Source organism: Leuciscus leuciscus (genome assembly GCF_965113295.1).
Source record: "Leuciscus leuciscus genome assembly, chromosome: 18".
Taxonomy (NCBI): Eukaryota; Metazoa; Chordata; class Actinopteri; order Cypriniformes; family Leuciscidae; genus Leuciscus; species Leuciscus leuciscus.
This window is the reverse complement of record NC_138742.1, coordinates 12,127,901-12,152,101: the sequence shown is the minus strand read 5'-3', so window position 1 is coordinate 12,152,101 and position 24,201 is coordinate 12,127,901. Positions and strand designations below refer to the sequence as shown.

Genomic DNA, 24,201 nt, shown 5'->3' with positions numbered 1-24,201 from the left:
GATGACATTCTATAGTAAGTTCACAATAGTTAACATTCTACCATGCTTCACAACACACATGTATCTCTGGAAGCATGCTGCACTCAAGAGAAGACAATCAGAGATTTCCTGTTAATGATAGAGGTTGTTCATGTGTCAAGCATACATTTCTAGGCCACGCATGGATCTGATTCTGGAGATCACTCCATACACAATGCCATGTGCTGACATAATGGTCTTGCATATTCCAGTGTGTATGATGTTTTTGGACATTGCTCTTTCAAAAGCTTGTGAAAAGATGTAACAAAGACATTTAAACCATAAAAACTATATTTGGATAATCATAAAGGATCACTTTCAATTTCAGCCATACAATACAAAAGTCTGATTACAGAGACAAATAAAATAAAATGAAATAAAGCCACAAAATCCACCTCAAGCCATTGTAATATTATAAAATAATAGAATTTTTCGCAATGACGGATTTTAGTGCTACAGTAAGATGTTGCAGTGCTTTGGAAAAGAGTAAAATGTCAATCATAGATCTCATTCAAACACCAAAACTCATTTTTTTAAATGGAAAGTGAGTACTAGATACTTTTCAACCTGATTGATGTGTTCAAATGGGTGCCAGATTTTGTTCTTTAAAAAATAAATAAATAAATGTGGCCCTGAAGTGAAAATATCTTTTGTAATTAAAACCGTTAAATATAATACAATTTGTAGTTAAATATTTTATTTGCGTTTATGTTTCATATCTGTCCACTTAAAAATTGTGTGACATCCCTCATTAAAAAGTCCAAATAAGAAACAATATCAAGCACATTGTTTTTAGTATTTCACAACAGATTTAACATTTGAGATTGAAATGAACCCTGAATTGCTTTATAAATAAAAACCAAATCACTACAATTTTTATAGAGCTAGTCAAACATATCTGCTAATTACACACATTATTTTATTTTTTTAAACAACCACCTGACAAAATCTCATAGATAATGATCCATGAGTGGTTTTACATTGATGAGCCTGGGCTTTATGAAACATCCAAAATGGCCAAGTATACATTACCTACTTATTCATATATCAAAAAATAAAACATTTCATTATGTGTAAGCAGGCAAATAAAGAACACTGTATTAGCGGCAAATTCTAGTGAAATTCAAAGTCAAATTATGCCAGAGTTTTCTAGAAACGAAATGGTTAAAGTAAAAAGGTATACTGTGCACACTATAACAAAAAACATACAGTGGCCCCCTCAAAAAATATTTGTTCACTTATACCACACATAGAAATATAAGTATCACTGTGTAAAATAACAAAATATCAAACCAAATTACATTTATCTGGTAGCACAAGTACAATTTTCAAGAAAACATTTTAGAAAAAGAAGTTTTAAAAGTTTGAATTGTTCACATTGGGACCAGTTAGTAAGATCTGAGAAAATGCCACTTGGCTAGATATTTTGTTATCTAATGCAATGAAATTCAGATATTTTTAATTATCCATATTTTTTGGGTGCCCTGTAAAGAGATAATTTGATTATTTGGCTATAAACTTGACAATATCTTATAAACCAGACACTCTCCTTTGTCGCATAATAGACATGAACATTTATCTAAAGTGAGGTGAAGGGGGAGAGGCTAAAAAGTGCTGTGTGGGAGGACTGGTTCAGAGAAGACACAGCCCAGACCTGAGTCTGCCAAGCCACAGCGTGGCTCTCTGAGGACAAAGCTCTGTCTCAGTCATATCAGTACTGAGAGTGCAGAGCCTTTTCCTTTCAAACAAACACATACAGTAAAACTGAAGACTATCGGCTAATGCACCCCACCCTCTATCTCTACTTATCACGATCTTGTTTAGTAAGAAAATCTGAATACAACATTAACCACAGCTACTTTTCATGTGGTATGCAAGGGAGTTTCTCAGCAATTATAACACACAGAGGTATGCATTGTGCATTGTGAGGATTTATCGTCCATAAATATTACTTTTCCGATATGAAACTGTTTAATGAATTGTTTTTATTAAACAAAATACCTGATTCTTTTTTTTTTTCAGTCACACATTGTGACCTTGCTGATCATATTTTTGTTTTGGTGGCTTAAAATGAGATTTATTCTACATAAGTGGTGAAAAAAATGGCTAAAAAAACCTTTTGATAAACATTCATTTAAGGTATAAGTCATTTAGAAAATGTGCAAGTCACAACGGATGTTTTCCCTCCAAGACAGGTCGTGTGTTCTTGATTTGAATCACTCACACTGTTGTCACTCCCACCATCATTCTAACAGTTTGACTTTAACCATCTATTACCCTGCGGTTCCTAAAAAGAGTTACAGGCCAAAAGGCAAGGTTTTTTTCCCCCACATTTGGTGCATAACGAGAGTTAATTTAGGTCCCTTTGTATACCTAACTATGAAAATAGTGTAATTGAGAAAGTCTTCCACTATGATTTTGCCGGAAGTGTTGAAAAAGAGGCATGTTGGCAAACTAAGCATCGTTTACTCGGAGATTACTTCATAAGGGAGTACAAAACCACATATCAGAGGTGTTTTGGATTCTCTCCTTCTGCTTTCAAGAAACTGATTCCTTCGTATTGACTATAAAAGTGCCCTATTCAGAGTGTGACTTCCTCTATGTCATCATCAAATGATGTAATTGCCCTGACCATGGGTCGGCTCTCAGAGACTTGTAGAGTGCTTCTATTGTTGGGGAGAGAACTGATGTTTAGTCCATTTGGTGTGTCTGAGTCCCTCCTCCGTCCATTCACTGGTCCTGATGGGAACTGGGTTGTTAGAGGGGGGTTTAGAATCTCCATCTTGCTGGATGGATCTGAAGGAGGTGGAGTGGCTGTGGCGCCAAAAAGCTGCTGCATGAGGTTGGACTTCCTCTCTTTGACCAGGCCACTCAGATCCAGCCCTTCATCCGCTTCTCGAGGTGACTGATTTGAGTTTCGTGTGCCCAAACCTGTACGGGAGGCAGATTTACCAAAAGAAGGGGCATAGCTGCCAAAAGAAAGATCATGATCCGCACTAGGTCCTTGTGCTCTGTGACCACCTCCTCTTCTCCCACTCCCAAATGTGTTTGTGTTCTCCTCTGGCTCTGTGAATTTAAAAATACCGTTGTGGTTACGTTTCTCGGACAACCGTAGAGGAGAGCGGACACTTCCCGTGTCATCAGAGAAGAAGTCTGAGTCTTGACCCTGAGTCTGCATGTCGATCTGATGCATCTTAAGCAATAGTTGCTCTTTGCGCTGGCGTTCCTCTTCCGCACACTCTTCTTGATTGGCCTGGGTCTCCAGATTTCTCGTTTTATGTTGTAACTCTTCCAGTTCACGTTGCTTCCTGCTCTCTTCCTCCTTTGGAGAAATAGACAGGCCATTCCTCCAATCTTCTTCCTCTCTGTCCAGGCCTATTTTATAAGAAACTGAATGATTAATCGCTGAAGTTGCAAACATGCATTTCAACAATTACACAACCTAAAAATCTTATTCAGCAAAGATGCATTAAATAGTTTAAAAGTGACTACAGACTTTCACATTGTTATAAAAATTATATTTTAAATAAATGCTGTTCTTTTGACCTTTCTATTAATCAAAGAATCCTGACAAATGTATCATGGTTTCCACAATATTTAATAATAATACAAATATTAAGCAGCACAACGCTTTTCAACATTGATAAAAATTAAGAAATGTTTCCTGAGCACTAAATCATGCCATCACAGGAATAAATTACATTTTAAAATATACTAAGATAGAAAATAGTTTAAACAATATTACTGTTTTTACAGTAGTTTTGTCAAATAAACACAGCCTTGGTGAGCAGACTTTTTCAAAAACATTTTCAAGAAATACTTTTGAACTGTAGTGTACTTAAAATATTTGACAAACATCTATCCTATACATGTGTACATGATTGAAAACGTCTCGGTTACCAATGTAACCCTCGTTCCCTGAAGGAGGGAACGGAGACTTAGTCGATTGTGGTGGTCGACCGATATTGTTTTTTTGATGGCCGATGCCGATGCCGATATCTTAGAGAGCAGGATGGCCGATATAAAGCCGGTATTTTTATTATATAATTTATATTTATTTTAATCAATATTTTATACATTTTAAATAAATTAGAAAACAAATCTTTAAAATAAACATGCTTAGGCCTATACTTTAGATGGCAACTTATTGAATCTGCAATCCTATTACAGTATTTTTCACAAAAAAAAGTAATTGTTTAAAAATATATGAATATGTGAATAAAAAGGAAGTAAACACTGTAACATTGCACTCAGTCATCTGGTAATATTGTGTGCACTGGTAATCATATAAGACAAGGTAACGCTAATATTACATACAGCACACAGTGAAAACGATTTGAATATGACACAGTGGGCAACTGGATATAGCACAGCATATTTTAAAATTAAGGATTTAATGTTTTTCGAGACTGTGAAGCTGATCTTCTGTTCGCATTCACTCACTTCGCACGGACCGACCGTCACTCGCAGTAACACGTTTATGCAGGCTACAAATGCACACTTCACAAGATATCACAGCTGGATTCCATTAAAGGACAAGTTCGGTATTTTACACTTAAAGCCCTGTTTTCAGATCGTTTCTGATGAAATACAATGGTTAAGATTGAAATTTGGACAAATGCTGCTGGCCCGAGAATTTTCGGTTTCTGTGGTAGCACCCCCCCACCTCCACAATGGTTGCATAGGTGCACTGGAATAATCCTTCCTAAAACGCATTCAACTTTCGTTTACAAAGACGTGAAACTCACCGAGTGGTCAGGGGTGTTCACTGATATGCTCACACAAAAATCGCTGCAAAAGATGCTTTCCAACAGGTTTTATCGTAGTTTTTCATCCAATACAAGTCAATGGAGTTGGACAAAAACTACGATAAAACCTGTTGGAAAGCATCTTTTGCAGCGATTTTTGTGTGAGCATATCAGTGAACACCCCTGACCACTCGGTGAGTTTCACGTCTTTGTAAACGAAAGTTGAATGCGTTTTAGGAAGGATTATTCCAGTGCACCTATGCAACCATTGTGGAGGTGGGGGGGTGGGTTTGGTAGCACACCACGTGAGTGTGCTACTCTGCCACGGCCACTAGCGAATCTGGTCATAAAGTCAATCTTGAAGCGGTCAACACATGGAGGAAACCATCCAGGATGGCTGCATCTCACACATGCCCCGGGAGCCACTGAAATTAATCAGTGGGACCCTTTCTCACCCCAACACTGACAGGAACATGTAAACCAAGTTCACCTCCAGACTAAGAAAGGTTCCTCTCTGTTTAGGAAAGGAACCCCTCTCAGTTGACCTGCGAACCCCACTGGCTATGCAGCACTCATAGGGTAAGGACCTGTACCGAGACCTCCACCCCAGACGCCAGGCACGGGATGACCCATGTCTCGCGGAAGAATGGAGCCCAAAGTACTGATCCAGCAGGTTCTTCGTTGCAACCACTGAAGGACCAGTTTTACCTGCTGTGTGAAAACTGAATGGGGGCTTTTTATCTTCAAAAAAAGGCCCGAACAGTACACAGATCCTAATGAACTCACTGTAACCCAAGTATTACAGAAACGGATCCCATAGAGACCCGTTTCCATATCGGCTGGAGGAATGGCCTCACCACAAACCTCACCAGTGGGAAGCTATGACCACGCTCGTCACGGTACTACCTGCACACATGGTGACACAGGCAGCACCGGACCGAACAGGTGCCAGACGAACTGAATCGCCTTAGCCGAGTCAAAAATACACGAACCGGGTATTCAGGAACACTTTTCAGCGCTACAACTGACCACCCCAAAAGGCTTAGCGTACCAGACCTATTCAGAATGAGGCAACGGTTTGGAGGCAGAGACCTAGCTTCAGAGAGCCCGTAGGCGGCCAAAGACCAGGTCTGCCTCCTTAGTTAGCAGCAGAGTGCATGAGAAGGCATGAGCGGGTCCTCGAACGCATTACTGCTAACTAATGAAGCTGAGTCTCTAGCATAAGGAAAAAAGCTGAAACAGCCAGGAACACCTCACGGCGCTACACCGGTGAATCAACAGATTTCCAGATACCATCAACCACAACTTCAGTAAACAGGGACTCTACTCGGAAGGCCCGTAGGCGGCCAGAGACTGAATCATGTGTACATGTAAGTGCACTTACCCGTTTCCCTCGTTTCAGAGGATCTCAAAACAGCGTGAGACGCCCAACCGATACCGAATCGCCATAATGAGGGCTGGTGATACAGACGTGGCTGTTGGTGTCAGGCTCCTGGGTTGCACACCTACAGCTCACCTCTGCTAAAGCTCAGGAATAAAGAAATTTGCTCTTTCTTTGAAAATGTAGGTACCGCTGGCTCCGCTTTTACGGGGAGCCAGTGGTGGAACAGACATACACAACCCCCCCCGGTCCTCCACCGAGTGGAGGGAGTGAACAGCTACCATCTCCAAGAACAAAATCCCGGGGCGCTACGCCTGCATCTGGATCCACGCTGAGCCACGGGTGAAGGCTGCCGCACGTGCTCAGCGGGAGAAGAGGCGGACGCAGGGGGACGCCCTCGGCGACGGGCAGGCGGAGTATCTACCCCCGACAGCCGGGTGGAAGCAGCAGCAGGCCGTCGGGGAAGGATGTGCCGGATGGCCTCCGTCTGCTTCTGTACAGTGGAGAACTGTTGGGCGAAGTTCTCCACCGCGTCGCCGAATAACCCAACCTGGGAAATGGGGGAGTCCAGGAACCGAACCTTGTCCGCTTCCCTCATATCCGGCAGGTTGAGCCAGAGATGGCGCTCCTGGACCACCAAGGTGGACATTGCCAGACCGATCGCGCGAACTGCAACCTTTGTACCCTGGAGGGCCAAATCAGTTGCAGTGCGGAGCTCACCCATGAGCTCACGATCTGCACTACTCTCGTGCATGTCCATGAGTGCCTGGGCCTGGTGGACCTGAAGCAACGCCATGGCATGCAGCGAAGATGCGGCCTGCCCACAGGCCTTGTAAGCTCTGCCCGCCAAAGCAGACGAGAACTTACAGGCCTTAGAGGGGAGATGAGGATCTCCCTTCCAGGAGGTAGCGGTCGCTGGACACAGTTGAATCGCAACAGACCGCTCCACTGGGGGGATCGCCTCGTAAACCTTAGCCGCACCTCCATCAAGGGTAGTGAGGGAGGAGGAGCTACCAAGCCTGTTTCTGGCAGAGAAAGGTGCCTTCCACGACCTAGTGAGCTCCTCATGTACTCATGCCCGCTCCAAGAAACCAATTATCCAACCGAGACGGTTCGGGACGTGGTGGAGTATTCCACACGAGCCCGACCACCTCGGCGGCCTTCTTGAGCATAGCCGTCATCTCAGGATCCAACTTTGGCGTCGCCACCCTCCTGGAGGAGAGCAACGGCACCGAGTCTTCCTCCGTCAAATCAAGCTCGCCCTCTGATGCTGCGATGGACATCCCATCGTCCGGAGTCGCCCCAAAAGAAATGTCCGGTCGGTCCATCACAGAGGGACCGGCGCATTCCTGCTGAGCTTCCCCCGGCTGCGATGCCTGAGAAACGGGAGAGATCCACGGGGCCACGCCGAGCGGATTACCCCTCACCGTAACTCTCAGATCACCTGTACCCTGCGGCATTCCAGGTTTCCCCTGGGAGGTTAACCCAGGGGGCGCTCTAGAACGGAGAAAAGGCACGGGAACTACACTTCCGCGTTTAATGGAAGCGAGTCTCGATCTTAGCACCGAGATGATCATATCCCCGCAATGAGGACATGAATCATCCACAAGAGCCGCTTTTCAGCGTGTTGAATGCCCAGGCACGTGACGCAGCTCTCGTGGCCGTCAGAGGACGACAGAGACCGACCGCACCCAGAAACGCAAGGATGAAATGGCATCTTGAAAAAGACACACAAATTACAACCGTGTTTGCTCTTTTAGAAATGGGACCCGTCACCAGTGCCGGAGCACACAAGGGAACAACCGCGGCAAAACTCGAAAGTGAAGCACTCACTACTTCCGCCCTCAACCGCGTCAACAAAACACTCTTACTAAGAAGAAAATGCTCTGGAAACAGCTGAAGAGAGCTTCCGTAGCTCGCGACCACCGCTGCAACTTCTGTAAACACCGACACCAGGAGAGTCTTCCAGAAGAACACCGGCACACTCGTTGTATAGTCGCTCGATTAGAGACCATCAGAATGAACCGATCAGCTCCGAAAGCGAAAGACAACTGGTAGGTGCATCCACTTCCGTGTTTATACCCGCAGGGTTGATTACGCACCTGCCAAAGTTTGTTGGCTTGATTTTAAGAGTAATCAGAGTGATCGGGCTCACTAGGTGTTATCCCATACAGTCAGTATACGATCGACTAAGTCGAACGTTACCCGACTGAAAGGGAACTTAAGTTAAATCGAGCTTTTGGTTTAAGCTATATTAACAGTACTTAATTTACTCATGGATTTTTCATTCAAATTGTTACGCTGATAATATAATTTAATTTGTGTATGTATATCTTTAACTGAGACAAGATGGCATCTACGACCGGTTAGATTCCTACCTCTGTTTCCCTTTAAGTTCCTCTCATTTGAGCTGGGCTGTTGATCTAGTCTTTGCCTCTCCTTGACTTTCAGCATCTCCGTTTCTCTTTCTCTGTCATGCAGTGTGTCTTTTACTCTCTCCTTCTCCCTTGTCTGTTCTATCACGGATTCCATGCCTCTTTCATTCTCCCTTTCTTTCCAAAACTGTTGGATCTTCCATTCCTCTGCTTCTCTCAGTCTTTGCTCTTTTTCTTGTTGATCCTGCTGATGTATCGTAGGAAAAAAAAAAGGATGACAAACAAAGGACCAGAAGAGAGTAAAAAACAAAGCTCATCATTTCTGTAAGGCTTGCTCACTGAAATGTTATGTATGTGTTAAAAGGGTTAGTCTGCACAAAATGAAAATTGTCAGCATTTTCTCACCCTCATGATGTTTAAATGTGACATTCAGTTGGCATTTCTCAATCAGTTAAAAGACACACAAGAACCAACAACATATGACATCACTAACGTCAAACCTGACAAAATATTTGAATATACAGTAACAGCAGCTATTGTGGAGAATTTTATCTACTTTTATGATGCTTTATGGTGTTATTTTTTGGCATTTTTAGAGCTTGACCGCTCCTGATCACAATTGAATTTAACTGTAAGGGAGAAGTTCCACAAAAGAAAAAAATGCATTTTAAATGACACAAGGGTGAGTAAATGATGACATAATTTTCATTTTTGGATTAACTAGACTTTCAAACGTGTATAAAACATCTCTACCATAGATAAAATAATAAATATTCTCTCAGAGCTGGGATATATTCTGGGATATATAATATTCTTGGCATTCTTAATTCAGAATGATCTAAGAATCATGGACACTCAAGCTGTAAAACTAATCAGCCAGGTTACTAGTGTTCTTCTGTTGATTTAGACTATTTGGCAGAGGTTAAGATGTCAGCACTTCATGCAGCAATGCAATGCTCAATTAAAGAATGAAGATTTGCTTTATGAGTCAGCATATGAACTACTATTCTAATGTGTGCTGCATGCTGGTATACAGAAGGACAGACTTATAAGGCCAACCTTTTTTACTCTGTGGCTCACAGCAGGCTTTTGATCCTGAAAGTCAATCATTAAAAATTACTTCAAAGATTAAATAACAAGGAAATTCACAGATATGTAAGCTAACAAAAAGATTGATAAAACAGAATGAGAAAGAGAGACAAGAAAGGTGTAAAACATCAACAAAAGAATAACTGCGAAGAGTATCAAATGAAAGAAGATGAAACAGAAACATGATAGATTTTCCTCATGAGAAATCAAATTTTAGAGACATTTTATAATGTGTTGAGGTTTCTTGCTCAATATGCAGCATTTATGTACTCTGTTCTAAAATCTAATGAGCTGCCTAAAGGTCCTTTCACACTGGACGCGATTTTGACGCACGAATAATTCGCACGATGGTTTTATTTTTTGATCAGCTGTTTGTGTAATGAGTGCTTCCACACCGAACGCGAATGTGCTGCGGTGAAAAAACTACTTTTATTTTTTTCCGCTTCGATGTCGATTTTTTTTTTACTTTTGCGGCGACAGAAAAGGCTTCAGCCAATCACAGTAGTCACAAATGTCAATGACGTCATACACCATATGATGTGTACGACCAGAGATACTGCTTTACGGCAATCCTTCAGTCGCTTTGGTGCTTTCGCGCTCTGCACTTTCTTTTCTCTCGAGGCATCGACAACACAGCTGACACAGGTAAATACATGTGCTAGAAGAGTTTTTGTTATGTTTGTTTCTGGTCCCGCTTCAGATGCCACGATGCCATCAAGCGGTATCTCTGGTCGTAATCAGTCCTTCACTGACCAATCAGCGTTCATTAGCAGAATGCTAGCGTGTTATGGGCAACAACAACTCAACCTGTAAGAAATCAAAAGGACATAAGTACTCATTCATTAAACTTTCAACCTATAACCCATGTTGAACTTGCAAAACCTACAATCAAATCTGAGATTCGGGTGAAAGAGTGAAAGGGTGAAAGAGACAAATTTAGCAGTCTAGCTCCATAGACTCCCATTCATTTTGCACTCATGGGCGATCGCCCCCAGTGGAACTCTGGTGGAACTACAACCAAAATTCGGTACAATAGGACTTAATAGGGAATGGCCAGGCTCTCCGTAGACAGGCTCTGGTGTGGCATAGCATTGCCAACCAACTCGGTTCTGTTTCATTCCTACTGACCGCCAGAGGCAGTGCAAAGCACTAGTGGATAATCGCTGCGCCAGCTAGATAGATCGAGAAGAATATAACAGCAAAGTCACATCATGACGCAGACCGAGACGCGAGGATATAAACCACAGCGACTCGGTGCCCAGCCCTCTTTCGCTTTCTCGGCTGGTTTCGACCGCGCTTAGGTTGCGTTTCAGCGCAAACCTATAACGTTATATCTGTTAAATAAATAAATAAATAAATAAATACATTCATTTATTTATTTATTTATTTATTTATTTATATTTATATCATCATATCTTAGATTCATTGCATACTCGCCGTTGTGCTAGTTCCAACCCCCACATGCTATAGATTTTGACGCTCTCTCCATGAGCACGTCTAATTCTCATTTTCTTGATGGAGAATTGGTGGAACCTGCCATACAACCCACCCTCCCAAACTATGTTTTTTCTAACCTATATGCTACAGGTGGTTCAAGCGGTGGGTCTGTACATTCATCGGGCGCAGGCCCATCTGCTCCAGACGATGTGTTATCTGTTCTGCAGATGGCGGTGGCTCGTTTGGGTCTTGACATATCACCTGTCCAGCCCATTCAAACCAATGTGTTCTTCAGACAAGCTGCTGATAGTAATGTGTTCACAATGCCACCGTGTAAGGATTTTGTGACAGAATTCTCCAGTGCACTTACCAGTCCCAATGTGCCAAGGAGGAGGTCAAAGACAGCCCGCACTCTTGCCGCAATGGCTGAGGCTGACTCCATTGGGGTAGGACGGGCGCCTGAAATTGAACATCCGGTTGCAGCTTTGGCGGTATCACCAGATGAGGCTCTAAGAGGCAATGTACGCTGCCCGACTGCACAATGTGGACGTACTGACACTTTCTTGAAGAAGGCATACGAGTCTGTAGCCTATAGAACTCGAGCTGAGAATACTATCTGCCAGCTGCTTCTTGCCTGCAATAACACATTAGAGTCAGCGAGCGTTGACGCTTCTACATCTCAGTTCTTACAGACGGCTCAGTTGACTATGGGTCAGGTGACTCTGGAACTTGGGACACTTTCAGCGACCCTTCTAACAGCCCGGCGTCAGGTATGGCTTGCTCAGGCAAGGTTACCTGAAGATTGTAAGAAGACACTGAGAGAACTGCCAATTGTACCAGGACATCTTTTTGGCCCCAATGTTTCTGAGGTATTGGAGAAGAGAATGAAGTTGTCAGAAGCCACACGACAACTGACTCAGCTTCCACGAGCACCACCTTTTAGAATGCCTCTGACTCCGGATCACCCACGCTATCCGGGCTAAGAGCATTGAGTGCAACAGCAGAACGTTTCTCAGCTTCAGGCTCCACAGCGATATAGAGGGGCTGAGGAGGCCCAGGGACGCCGCCCTTTTCACCGTCACCAGCAGGGGAGACCACGTCAGCACCCCCCCACAGGTCCTAAAGGCAGAGGCCAAAAACCCTGAAGCTATGGGGCCGGCGGTCGGTCGTTTCACTGTGCAGCATCTACATTACTGGGAAAATTCAGTGTCCGACCCTTGGGTTCTGGCGACTTTGAGCAGGGGATACACTCTGCAATTCCGACGCCGGCCTCCCAAGTTTTCAGGAATCTTTCCGACAGTTGTCAAAGATGTAACCAGTTCAATGGCCCTTTCCTTAGAAATTCATTCACTGTTACTGAAAGGAGCCATAGAAAAAGTTCTTCCCCTCAGTCAGAGGGAGGGGTTTTACTCCACGTACTTCCTTGTTCCAAAAAAAGATGGCGGTTTTCGTCCAGTTCTGGACCTGAGACGCCTAAATGTGTTCTTAAAGTCTCTTCCTTTCCGAATGTTACGCACAGTCGACGTTCTTCGATCTGTGACGAAAAGAGACTGGTTTGTGAGTGTGGACTTGAAGGACGCTTACTTCCATGTTCCCGTTGCTCCCCACCACAGGAAGTTCCTAAGATTCAGCTTTCAGAATCAAGCCTATCAGTTCAGAGTTCTACCATTCGGTCTATCTATGGCTCCTCGTGTTTTTACAAGATGCATGAGTCTCCCTGTCTCCTCTTTGGTCCAAGGGCATGTGGATTCTGCCCTACTTAGATGATTGGCTGCTCTGTGCCCCAACAAGACAACATGCGTTACACAACACCAGGATTGTGCTGGAGCATATCCAGAGGTTGGGCCTTACTGTGAACGACACAAAGAGCCATCTGGTCCCAGAACAGACCATAACCTTCATAGGAATAACACTCAATTCAATCACAATGTCTGCCACATTGTCTCACGCACGAACAGACAATATTTGTCAGTTACTGACTCGTTTCGGTCAGGGGACATAACTTTTTTTGTCTTTCTGCAACTAATGGGGATGTTATCCGCCGCCACATCCGTGATCCACTTGGGCTTGCTTCACCTCAGGCCTCTTCAGAGGTGGAGCAACAGCTTAGGGCTAGATTCAGCAAGACATCGTCATTGCATTATTGTCGTTTCGCCTGCCTGTGTCCGTGCATTGAAACCCTGGAAAAAGGTAACATTTTTTAAAGCCGGTGTGCCTCTAGGGGTGGTGTCCTTCCGTCGGGAAGTGATCACGACCGATGCTTCACTAACAGGATGGGGGGCAACGTGGAACCAGAGGGGAATTGGTGGTCACTGGTCACCCAGGGAGGCCTTAGAACATATCACCGTCCTGGAGTTGAAGGTAGTGTACTTAGCTCTAAAACACTTCTTACCAAACCTGATGGGTCATCATGTGCTTGCCTGGCCAATGACGATGTCTTGCTGAATCTAGCCCTAAGCTGTTGCTCCACCTCTGAAGAGGCCTGAGGTGAAGAAAGCCCAAGGGGATCACGGATGTGGCGGCGGATAACATCCCCATTAGTTGCAGAAGGACACCATAACCATCCCTCGTTGGAGGATATTTTCTTCTTGGTGCGGGGATCAAGGAATTCACCCAGTTCACTGTACTGTGCCGACAGTATTGAGTTTCTTGCAGCATCTATTTGATGACAACAGGGCGGCCTCCACTTTAAAAGTTTATGTTGCTGCCATATCTGCTTATCATGACCCGGTTGCTGGTGCTTCCTTTGGGTCTCATAACCCTGTTTGTAGTTTTCTGAAGGGAGCGAGGCGTTTAAAGCCCGTTCGTTCTACTCCCTTTCCTGTGTGGGACTTACCGCTTGTTCTAGAGTCCCTTTGTACACCACCATTTGAGCCGTTAGCTGTTGCAGATATTAAGTGGCTGTCCTTAAAAGTGTCTTTTTTGTTGGCCGTTGCTTCCACTAAACGTGTTGGTGAACTTTATGCCTTGTCAGTGAGTGAATTGTGTTTACGCTGGTTACGAGGATTCTGGGGTCATTCTTCGGCCTAATCCAGCCTTTCTCCCTAAAGTTTTGTTACCACAATTTGTGAATCAGTCTATTCATCTGGCTGCTTTTCAGCCACCTTTCAATCACTCAGATACAGATGGGGGGAGGTCTCATCTTCTGTGTCCTGTACAAGCTTTAAAGTGCTATGTTGAGTCTACCGCTTCTTTCAGACATACGGATCAGTTATTTGTCTGTTGTGGTGAGGTACGCAAGGGTGCACCTTTGTCCAAACAGAGACTATCACGCTGGATTGTCGAGACGATAAAGTTGGCGTATAATAAATCTCATCAACCCTTACCAGTGGGTGTTACTTGTCACTAGGGCCGTGTCTTCGCCTTGGGCCGCTTTACGGGGAGTTTCCTTGGCGGATGTCTGCGAAGCTGCTACCTGGTCTTCTCCATGTACCTTCACACGATTCTACAAGGTTAACGTGGCTGCTTCCCATGATGTGAGCTCTGCAGTCCTTCTGGAGCAACCCTGATGTTTGCAGGTGGGTGGCATTCCTCATGACTGTGTTGATATGCGTCATCCACTAGTGCTTTGCACTGCCTCTGGCGGTCAGTAGGAATGAAACAGAGTCCCTCGTCACTCGGAATGCGCGAGAAAGCATTCTGAGGCTGGGCACCGAGTCGCTGTGGTTTATATCCTTGCGTCTCAGTCTGCGTCATGACGTGACTTTGTTGTTATATTCTTCTCGATCTATCTAGCTGGCGCAGCGATTATCCACTAGTGCTTTGCACTGCCTCTGGCGGTCATCCGGAATTCACAGAACCACAGTTACATATGTAACTAGCGTTATCACAACTGTGAGTATGTTGTATGATAGTTTTAGTCATTGTATAGACCTTATGTAGCCCTTTTCAGTGCTGCGCTCGTTGTCTTTTGACTTCCGGTCTGTATTTACACAACGATTTTTCGTTTATTAATGAACGGCTCGTTTTAAAATCTTCCCGGTCGACTGACGTTTGTTAAGTCATCTGCTTTAAACATTAGAGTCCTCATGATAACTTTCGTTAACTTTATATTAAGTAAATCCACTTCAAAAGCTAATTACTCCTGGACAGCAATGCCATAGAAATATATAGAGCGACCGCAAAAACGGAAGTTAAAAGCATTTCTCTGGCGCATAAGGTCTATAGTCCTGTGCTGTGTAGGCTAGCAGGCTAAACTACATTTGGGATAGAAAGCTAACACTATTATCGTCAAAGATAGAGACAGAGGCCGTGTTTACTTTGAACGTAACAAAATGTAGTGAGACTATTTAGGGCTGCATTTAGTATACATTCTTTGTGTGATATCTACAGTTTCTAGTCGAATGATTTTAACTTGTTACTTCGTGTGTTACATGTAATGTGTATTGACATTACAAAACGCACTAGTTGAAGACGCAAAAAAACTGTGGAAAAACCTCAGGGACACCTATGTGAGAAAAAGGAGAGAGGAAAAGGAAACTAAAAGAGGACATTAGCATACTCCCCTTCAGACTCTCTGTTCTTTAAGATTGGGTGCACCCAAAACCTTCTTTTCTGTCTTTTAAAGAAAATGAAAAGCTCGTCTTCACTGGATGATGATGATGAAGTGTCCATGTTTTCTCAGCTGTCGGCGCAAAAGTTTTGGAATGTTGAAGCTCTGAACGTCACAGACGTCACAAATTCGCGTCGCAGCTGATGTGAATGGTTTTGACGCGAACTATTCGCATGGAACTGTTCGCTTTTTCGTTTCGCTTTTTCATTACGCGTCCGGTGTGAAAGGGCCTTAAGGAGGCGGCAATTTAAGGCATCAGGTGATCTTATAATGACAAAGCTGTTCCAAAAAGTTATTTCAGTAAAAAAAAAACAAGATTGCAGACAAAGAAAAATGTGTCAGTAATAAACATTACATTTGAACATATTGAATTATTATTTAAATTATATTTATTTAATATTTAGTAATCATTAAATAATAAAAACAATTAAAAATAGTTAATTCGTTCATGCTTATTAGAGTATCACACTATCAGTTTAGCAACATATTAAAAGGATAGTTCTGTCATCATTTACTCAAGTTGTTCCAAACCTGTATGAATTTCAAAAGAAGATATTTTGTATGTCGTAGAATGTCGTAACTAAACAGTTGATTTTGTTGACACTGACTTCCAAATTATTATTTTTCCATACTATGCAAGTCAATGGGGTCCATCAACTGTTTGGTTACCCATATTCTTTAAAATATGTTCTTTGGTGTTCAGCAGAAGTAAGCAATTCATACAGGTTTGGAACAACTTGAGGGTGAGTAAATGATGAATTTTCCTTTTTGGGTGAACTATTCCTTTAATGTCAAAATCTGAATGGGGTGCTATTTGTGAGTTGCTTCCTAAGTAGAGCGTTACAAATCAGTTCAATGACGATTTGGATGCTACCTATATAGGCAATAGACAACAAGGCAGCTCACTAGATTTTGAAACAAAGCTATAGTGAACGCTGGGCTAATTAATGCCATATAATAAACTGAAACTCTGTGCGGTTAAATGCAATTTTATGAACTAGAGGTCTCTTATGTCTAATAAATAAATTGGTTTCAACAAAACAAAATACAAAAAGACATGTCACTTATAAGTTCTTTATCAAGCAGGCTGTACATGCCTTCAGGGAGATGTAGTCATCGGCCTGGTTGTCAGGTGGGATTCCGTTGGTAAGAGCTGGAGGTGGCGATGGGAAGTCCAATGAGGACGTTCTGTCCTCTGTCTGTACTGCTTTAGTGCTGGTTGTATTGGAGCCTTCAACACAAACACAAACATGTTACAAAATACATAGATTACTGACACAAACACATAAATTCATTATATATAATACTATTCCATTCAAGGCCCTTCAGTCCTCTTCAAACACTCTCATATCTAATCCATAGAACCACTGTAAAACAAAGCTGAAACACACGGGAATATACAGTAATCGCCATAGGAATATGTTTGTTATGGAGTCATTACTTGTCTGCTAGTAGTAGTTATGGACTGAATGTTTAAGTGTCCTGGGAGGAAGGTGAATAGTACAGTTGTGTAATTAGACTTCGATGAGCCTATCAATAAACACTGATCTACCTTTCCGTTTGCTGCCATTCTCTAGTTCTTTTCTGGAAGAAGTTTTAAGTATCCTGTTAGCGTAGATGTTACGAGTATCCAGCTCCTTTTCTTTCTCCTGAAATAACATGCAAAAAAAGAACATGGTGTGACGGGTTTGCGATTAAATTAATAAACATCTAACGCTGGATCCAACCTTGTGGGTGTTCAGTATTTGGTACCTTTAGTTTAGTGCAAAGTTTCTCTACTTCCTCCTGTAGGGCTTTGACTTCCTGTTGTGCATCATGAGTTCTCCTCCTCTCATTAGCTAGCTGCCTTTGAAAGCTCCCACTACTCAGCTCCATGTTCTTCTCCAATTCCTGATGATACATTACACACATAAACTTAGACATAAACACATACTGACAGCGTGATCCTTACAGGATGAAGTCATTGCAGTCATAACTCTTAAAAGGAATTTATTTTTAGGAAAATAAGAAACCAGGGCAATATTTAATCTTGATCATTTTCATAATTAATATTTATAAATGTATACATTTCAATTCATAAAAATTGGCAATTTTATATGTACATTTTTTAATTATACATTTGAAAATAAATTATTTATTTTAATATTATTATAATATCTTTTTTTTTTTACCTTTACTCTGCGTTCACTTTCTTGTAATTTGCCTTGAGCGTACATCAGTTTCCGTGACAGTTCCTCCCTCTCTCCAAGATTCTGGTCATCTGCAAGTTGCTGCAGTTTCTGAAGCTGGCCACGACAGCGCTGGAGCTGGATGTCCGTTTCCCTGAGGCTGCGTTCAGCTGTGCGCTGGCTCTCCTGACTGCGTCGCAGCCTCTCGCGGAGGACGTGAGTCTCATTGTTGTGACGAGACAGCAGCTGTGAGATCTCACTCTCGGTGTCATCGTAGCGATGCAGAGCTTTCTCTTGCCGCAGCTGTAGCTGTCGCAGTAAACGGTTCTCGCGCTGCAGCTTGTCTGCATGCAGCCTCAGCTCAGACAATGCGTTCTTCAACTCGTTGATCTTTAGCAGACGTGCAGACAGCATGCGCTTGGTGACAGGGTCCAAATCTTTGGATGGAGCGTCTTTACTCAAACTTTGTGATCGGATGCCACCTGATTGCTGCTGAGGATGATGGGGTGGGAGACGGCGTGACACACCTTTATGCACACCTGAAAAGAATAATAAATATAAGTACACATAAGTAAATAAGGCCTAAAAAAACCCACACACAAATATGTGCAGTTATTACCATATATCTAAATAGATACATTCATGCACATATTAAAAATATATATAAAAAAAATTCAATGTTTTATGTATTTTTGACCTTCAGAAATGATTGTACTCTGCTGATTTGGTGCAGAAGTAACAATGTTGAAAACGGTTTGTGCTACTTAATATTTTTGTGGAAAGCATGATACATTTTTTCAGGACTCTTTGATGAATAAAAAGTTCAAAAGAACAGCATTTATTTAAAAAAAGTAAAAGTCTTTATTACTTTATTATTTAAGACTTTGGATCATTTTAATGAAACCTTGCTGAATAAAAGTAAACGTCATGTTCACATACATTTGAATGGTAGTGTACAACCCAACATTCCTATTAATATATTGGCATTGACATTGATTGACACTTTATTGAACAAATAAAGTAATTTTCTATTCAAATGATGCTTGATGCTAAATATCTCTTATGCAATCTGCTGGTCGTTATTGGTACTGCAGGACACAACAGTTATTTCCTAAAAGATGCTTTAGTCTGTTACCCTAACCCTAACCTAATATCCAGGTTATATTCCATCAAAATAAAAAATAAAAAACAATTACATATAGCATAAAGAAACTGAAACCTCTTATAGGACCATTTAGGATATTTTGCAACATGACATTATTTTTATGACAATGGATTTTTTTTATGGCATTTGGATTTTTTACTTGACATATTTTTGTGATTATACGTCTCGATGATTTTCATTACTGTAATACAGTATTTTTTCATAAACTAATATATATATATATTTGTATTAGAGTATTTTTTGTTATTGTTTTGTACTTTTTTATAGGCATCATATTAAATTAAACTATAAAATAGAATGATTAACTATTATTAATAATTATGGCCATGTCCTCGACAGGTTTTGTGAGAAAGCGTTAATTTATAAGACTGCAGTCTTTTGAGTGAGAACATCACACTAGTATGATCATCATCACTCAGATCAGGATGATTCACAGCAATCAGAGTGTCTCAAGAAAATTTACTGAAAAAAAAGAAAGAAAAATTGCCATGCGCTATCAAGATTTAGATGCTGATGGCCTTGATCATCATGTTAATTATTTTACACATGTAACTAGTGGATAAGAGGACACCTCAGACTAATTTAATGCGGTTGACCTTCTGGATTGCTGATGAATTTGTTCCATAATGTTGCTTGGCTTTTAATAAAGTGAGTGCAAAGGAGAGGTAAACAAGGTTTTCCATAAACAGTACTTGAGTTAAATGAACTCCACAAGTACGAAACCTTGCCAGTAATCATTATCCAAACATGATATGGGATCAATTCAATGAGCATCTTGTGCTTCAAGTATATTTTATTTATATTTTATTATTATATTATAATTATTATATAAAAAAAAATCTTCTTCCTAGATTTTCAATGGGATTTCAGACTTTTGGACTCCACTGGATGTGTTTGCCTATTATGTGAGTGTGTATACCTGTTCGATGTAAGGGGCTGCTGGACACTCTCTTAGATCTCCCTTTTCTGTGTGGAGATGGAGAGGCTGGCGAGAGCGACCGATCCGAGTGCGAGATGTTTTCATAATCATCCGAGTAGAAAGAGGCACTGCTGCGATCTCCATCCGAACACCGATCGCGGTCTGGGTCTCCAGTCGGCTCTTGTGTTCTGGTTCGCGCATGTTTCCCAGCCGAGCTCCCAATGTCTTTCCAGTATTTCTCCTGTTTCCCAGAAATTTGAGGAGATTCCGAGATCTTCACATCACTTCGGTGAGACAATCGGCTGTGCTCTGATTCCTGATTTTCTGCACGCAAGTCCATGTCTTCCACTGCAATACAGTTCACAATGATCGAGACAACATCAGACTGAGACTGAACTGAATATGCGCTTCACTCACAATTAATAAACAGCACACATCCTTTCAAACACACAAATCAAAAAAGGCACGGTATGTTTGCAAATCAGGTTGTGGAATTTGCGTGTGAGCCTTGAGCGAATCGTGAAATAAATCCAGACGCTAAACACTCAAGCTGTCTGAGAGGCTTCATCACGATTGAATTAAGACCCATCACATTTGTTGCTCATTCACGACAGTAACGTGTTATTAATTCTTTAATATTAATATTAATTGGCCAGGCAAGCCAAGACACTAACATTCAAGTTAAAATTTGGTACATTACTTTAGGCATGATCGATCAAATCTCAAACACCAAGGCACTTAGATATGTGGTTTTAGATATGTGTTTGCCAGACACTTTCTTACCACATCATGGCATAAATTGTGTTGTGATGAATATGATGGTCTCAAATTGAGCACAAATAAGAAATCACCAAGTGTCACTAAGAACAAAGAGTCAATAGAGCTGGTTACAAGACAAAAATGAGCTACAGCAGATCTGTGGTGTATCGTCATAAAATAAGCAAGATTTATGACCCTTTTGTAAGGCTACTGACAAGTCCTCCTTTTTCTGTCCCTGAACCTGCAGAATCCTGATATCCTCTCTGGTCTCGGTCACCATGGAGATTGAGTATGCCCTTTGTAAGCGGGCCAATAATATCATTCACTCCTTAATGGCATGCTAAACACATTCGATTACTGCCTCACCTTTCACCTTCCTCTATTTTGGTAAAATGTTTCTATGGCATCCATTAAGATGTGTAAAAAAAAAATCGTAGTTTTTGCCCCCAAAAAATAAGTTGATCTGCCATATTTTAAATGAACATTAAAAAAATCTGTATAAAGGAAATCTTGAGTTTTATAAGACCTTCACCAAACAAACATCAGCCATATTTGCTACTAGCAAATTTGAATTATAGCTTAGCCCAAAAAAATTATTACAATTTTTGTCATATTCTGCCACAGACCTATTATTGACTTTAGGTAAGGAAAATTATGCAAATCCAAAACTGATACAATAGCACACAAGCAGAGAGTGTTTTTACACATAAGACATTCATATATTAAGTCAGTCTAATGTTAAAACCCTTTTTAAATGACCAAGGAGGAGCCCATTACACAGTGTTTTGTACATATGTGATGAACTGGCATCAAGCACTGAAACCACCTGCACATGACAGGCCAGTTTGACTAACCATCACAACAACAAATGTCAATCAGTTTGGTTGACATTCTTATAAAATTGACTCAAACTTGAGTAAAAAAGAACATAAAGTGATTATATAAAAATATATAGGATATCATTCAAAATATATAGCATTCAATTGAGATGAACTTACAATAATGAAGACATTATAGGCACTGTTGCCAAATATCATAACAAAAGAGCTTTATGAATTCAGAACTCGGGAAATAAGTAAGGTTAGTTCAACTTACAGGTGTCCATAAACAACAGGAAGTCGGTCAACAAGTCTTTATTTAAAACAAAACAATGTCTGACTGCATCTTAATACGTGTATCATTGTATCAAGGAAGAAGCTGCTGGTGTTTCTTATTTACTAACTGGTTGTTAGTGTTTTCCGAGTGACAAAAGGAATAGCAAACCCTGAACGTAACGTTACACTGCAAGAACGCGCGTGAAATGATCTTAAAAGTACTTACCAGTTTCTTGTTCTTCAGTCAGTTTCTTCATAACATGGCTCGATTAACGGCTCGCAAACTCGCTAGCCAGCCACTTGACGAGCTAGCAGTAGCTGGATTATATCGTGCAACTAGGACAACACACAACACTCTCAACTAGAGAGACGACACCAAACGATTAGCAAAACCTTAAACGATACGGTAAAGAAAGAGCGAATGCGGATGTTTGGTCGTCTATCATTTAATCAAGCGTCATCTGAGGTCGATTATGGCGGAGATTGTGGCTTTTGAAGAGGAATATGTGCTTTACTGAAGGAGTTGGTGAAATCTCTGAATCCACGCCTCGCCTTCTGCTACTGGACTGGTGTCATAGTGACGCCTCTCCATGGCAACGTGCGCGCCCCTGTCACTCCGTCACCACTTGTTGATCTCGGCTGATATTACACTGACAGACTAGACAGGCTTCAGGCGTCGGTGGTATTATTAAAAGGAGCAAAACATGTCATAAAGACATACTATAAAGCAAGTCTTGAGTCAGACTTGCATTAATAACTGAAATAATAAGACATTAAAACTTGTTTAGCTGCTACTTGTTAGCAATTAGATATGACAGTACTTAGATAGGCTATATAAATATATATATTTTTAATGATAATATTTTAGTTAAAATATGTTTATATTTAAAATATACGTTTTCATATCGTCACCTTCCTAAAATAATTGGCCAAGTCATTTTTTCAGGTTTCTCAGAAAACACAAAAAACTGAAAAATAACTTCAGAGGTTTGTTCTTCTTGATGCAGCTGCCATCTTGAAAAGCTTGTACAATTTCCTAAGTCTTTTGACTTCCTAAGTCACACTCTTGACATAGGGCCAGGCCATTACACTACAGGGGTAGAACTGCATGATCTGTTCAACTGAGGATGTGGGCGATTTTACCAGAGGTGGCCAGCATCATGAGGAGATGACTTATGCAAAAAAAAAATCATTTTTGTCAAAAAATTACTTAGCCAATTATTTTAGGAAGGTGACGATATTATAGATTTTTACAACAGGAATAATGTTTAAAAAAAAACAAACAAAAAAAAAGAGCTTTTGTCTTGTGTTGAAAAACACTTGCACAGTTTTTCAGGTAGCTTTGCTGGTCGGTTTCTTAAAGCGTCTTTGAGACGTTTCTTCTGGATTTATTCTGTCTCAGTTTTTTCTGTTTCTTCGTGTAATCACAGAAAGACTCGATGATGGATCAGATCTCAGTGTGGAGCATCCTGGCTGTTGTCAGACTCCTTGTGCATAAAAAAATCTCATTGGATTATTACAATTACAGTTTTTCTCGATTGTTTACACACATTTTCTGGTACTTGAGACACAATGACCACAACATGTAACTCATTCACCATCCCCCTGAACCAATTCTGCTAAACTACAAGCACAATTCCTGCTTTACACTCAAATTGTACTTCTAAAACACACTTTTTTCAAAACACTACACACAATTCTCTGCTTTTGGCACAATTTTCATGCAGAAAATCTCTTGTTTTCACAAGGAACACACTGCCATTCAAATATGCACACTGACTCATCACATGGGCAAACACCCGTCACACAGTTTTACAATTAGCAATCAGAGCTTTAGCATAAGAGGGCAACAGGTCAGCTCTTCAATGGTGCAATGGATGCCAACATTGGATTTTTTTTTTTTTTTACTGTAACTGTATACATTCAATTCTTCTGTTGTTTTATAAATGTATGTAGACCACTGTATGTACAACTTTGTGTTGGTTGGGATGTACACTGTGTACATTGTTTTTGTGGGAAAAATTAAATATATTTGTTACCATGTATTTGTGTGTTCTGAGTATAAAAACAATATTCTCAAATATTTTACAGCACACTTATGTATGTACTGTCTGTAGTAAGTGTAACACTGAACAAAAAAAAAGGCCTAAGTCATTATGATGAATGGAGAAGAAGTGTTTTCCATTCATCATAGTGTTTTACATTGAGCACATCAGTGTTCAACTGGTTCTTATAAATGTCTATTCATATGATGGTTTGTGTGTGTCATTTGAAAACAAAATACCATTTTGAGAAGAAATAACATTGTTTTGAATGTAAAGTTTCATTTTGCAGGAGAATGGAGGGGTTTTGCCCATTGTGTGTGTGTTTTTGGATTTGTGTGTAGAGTTCTGAGAATATGAGGCATGCTTTCAGAAAATGTGTGTAAACAATCGAGAAAAACTGTAATAGCCAAAGAAATGTTTGGAGATGTAAATTAATATTTCCTACTGACAC

The 24,201-nt window shown here is 41.1% G+C and overlaps 2 protein-coding genes across 5 annotated transcripts; both read right to left on the bottom strand.

The window, feature by feature from the left end:
* Positions 1-291: 291 nt before the first annotated feature.
* Positions 292-22,258, bottom strand: lca5 (lebercilin LCA5). Of its 4 annotated transcripts, none has more exons than XM_082145449.1 (9): positions 21,932-22,258; positions 19,853-20,200; positions 17,772-18,307; positions 17,353-17,490; positions 17,153-17,249; positions 16,698-16,831; positions 9,582-9,617; positions 8,526-8,769; positions 292-3,393 (listed from the first exon to the last, which is right to left on the bottom strand). In XM_082145449.1, the coding sequence occupies exons 1-9, from the start codon at positions 21,960-21,962 to the stop codon at positions 2,600-2,602; spliced, it is 2,358 nt and encodes a 785-aa protein (XP_082001575.1). In that variant the 5' UTR covers positions 21,963-22,258; the 3' UTR covers positions 292-2,599. The 4 variants fall into 4 exon arrangements, with proteins under 4 accessions (XP_082001575.1, XP_082001576.1, XP_082001577.1 ...); XM_082145450.1 differs by having other exon boundaries at positions 8,526-8,766; XM_082145451.1 differs by lacking the exon at positions 9,582-9,617.
* Positions 4,015-8,492, bottom strand: LOC309480814 (uncharacterized protein). Its single transcript, XM_082145457.1, has 2 exons — positions 4,199-8,492; positions 4,015-4,143 (listed from the first exon to the last, which is right to left on the bottom strand). The coding sequence occupies exon 1, from the start codon at positions 6,941-6,943 to the stop codon at positions 6,425-6,427; it is 519 nt and encodes a 172-aa protein (XP_082001583.1). The 5' UTR covers positions 6,944-8,492; the 3' UTR covers positions 4,015-4,143; positions 4,199-6,424.
* Positions 22,259-24,201: the final 1,943 nt, after the last annotated feature.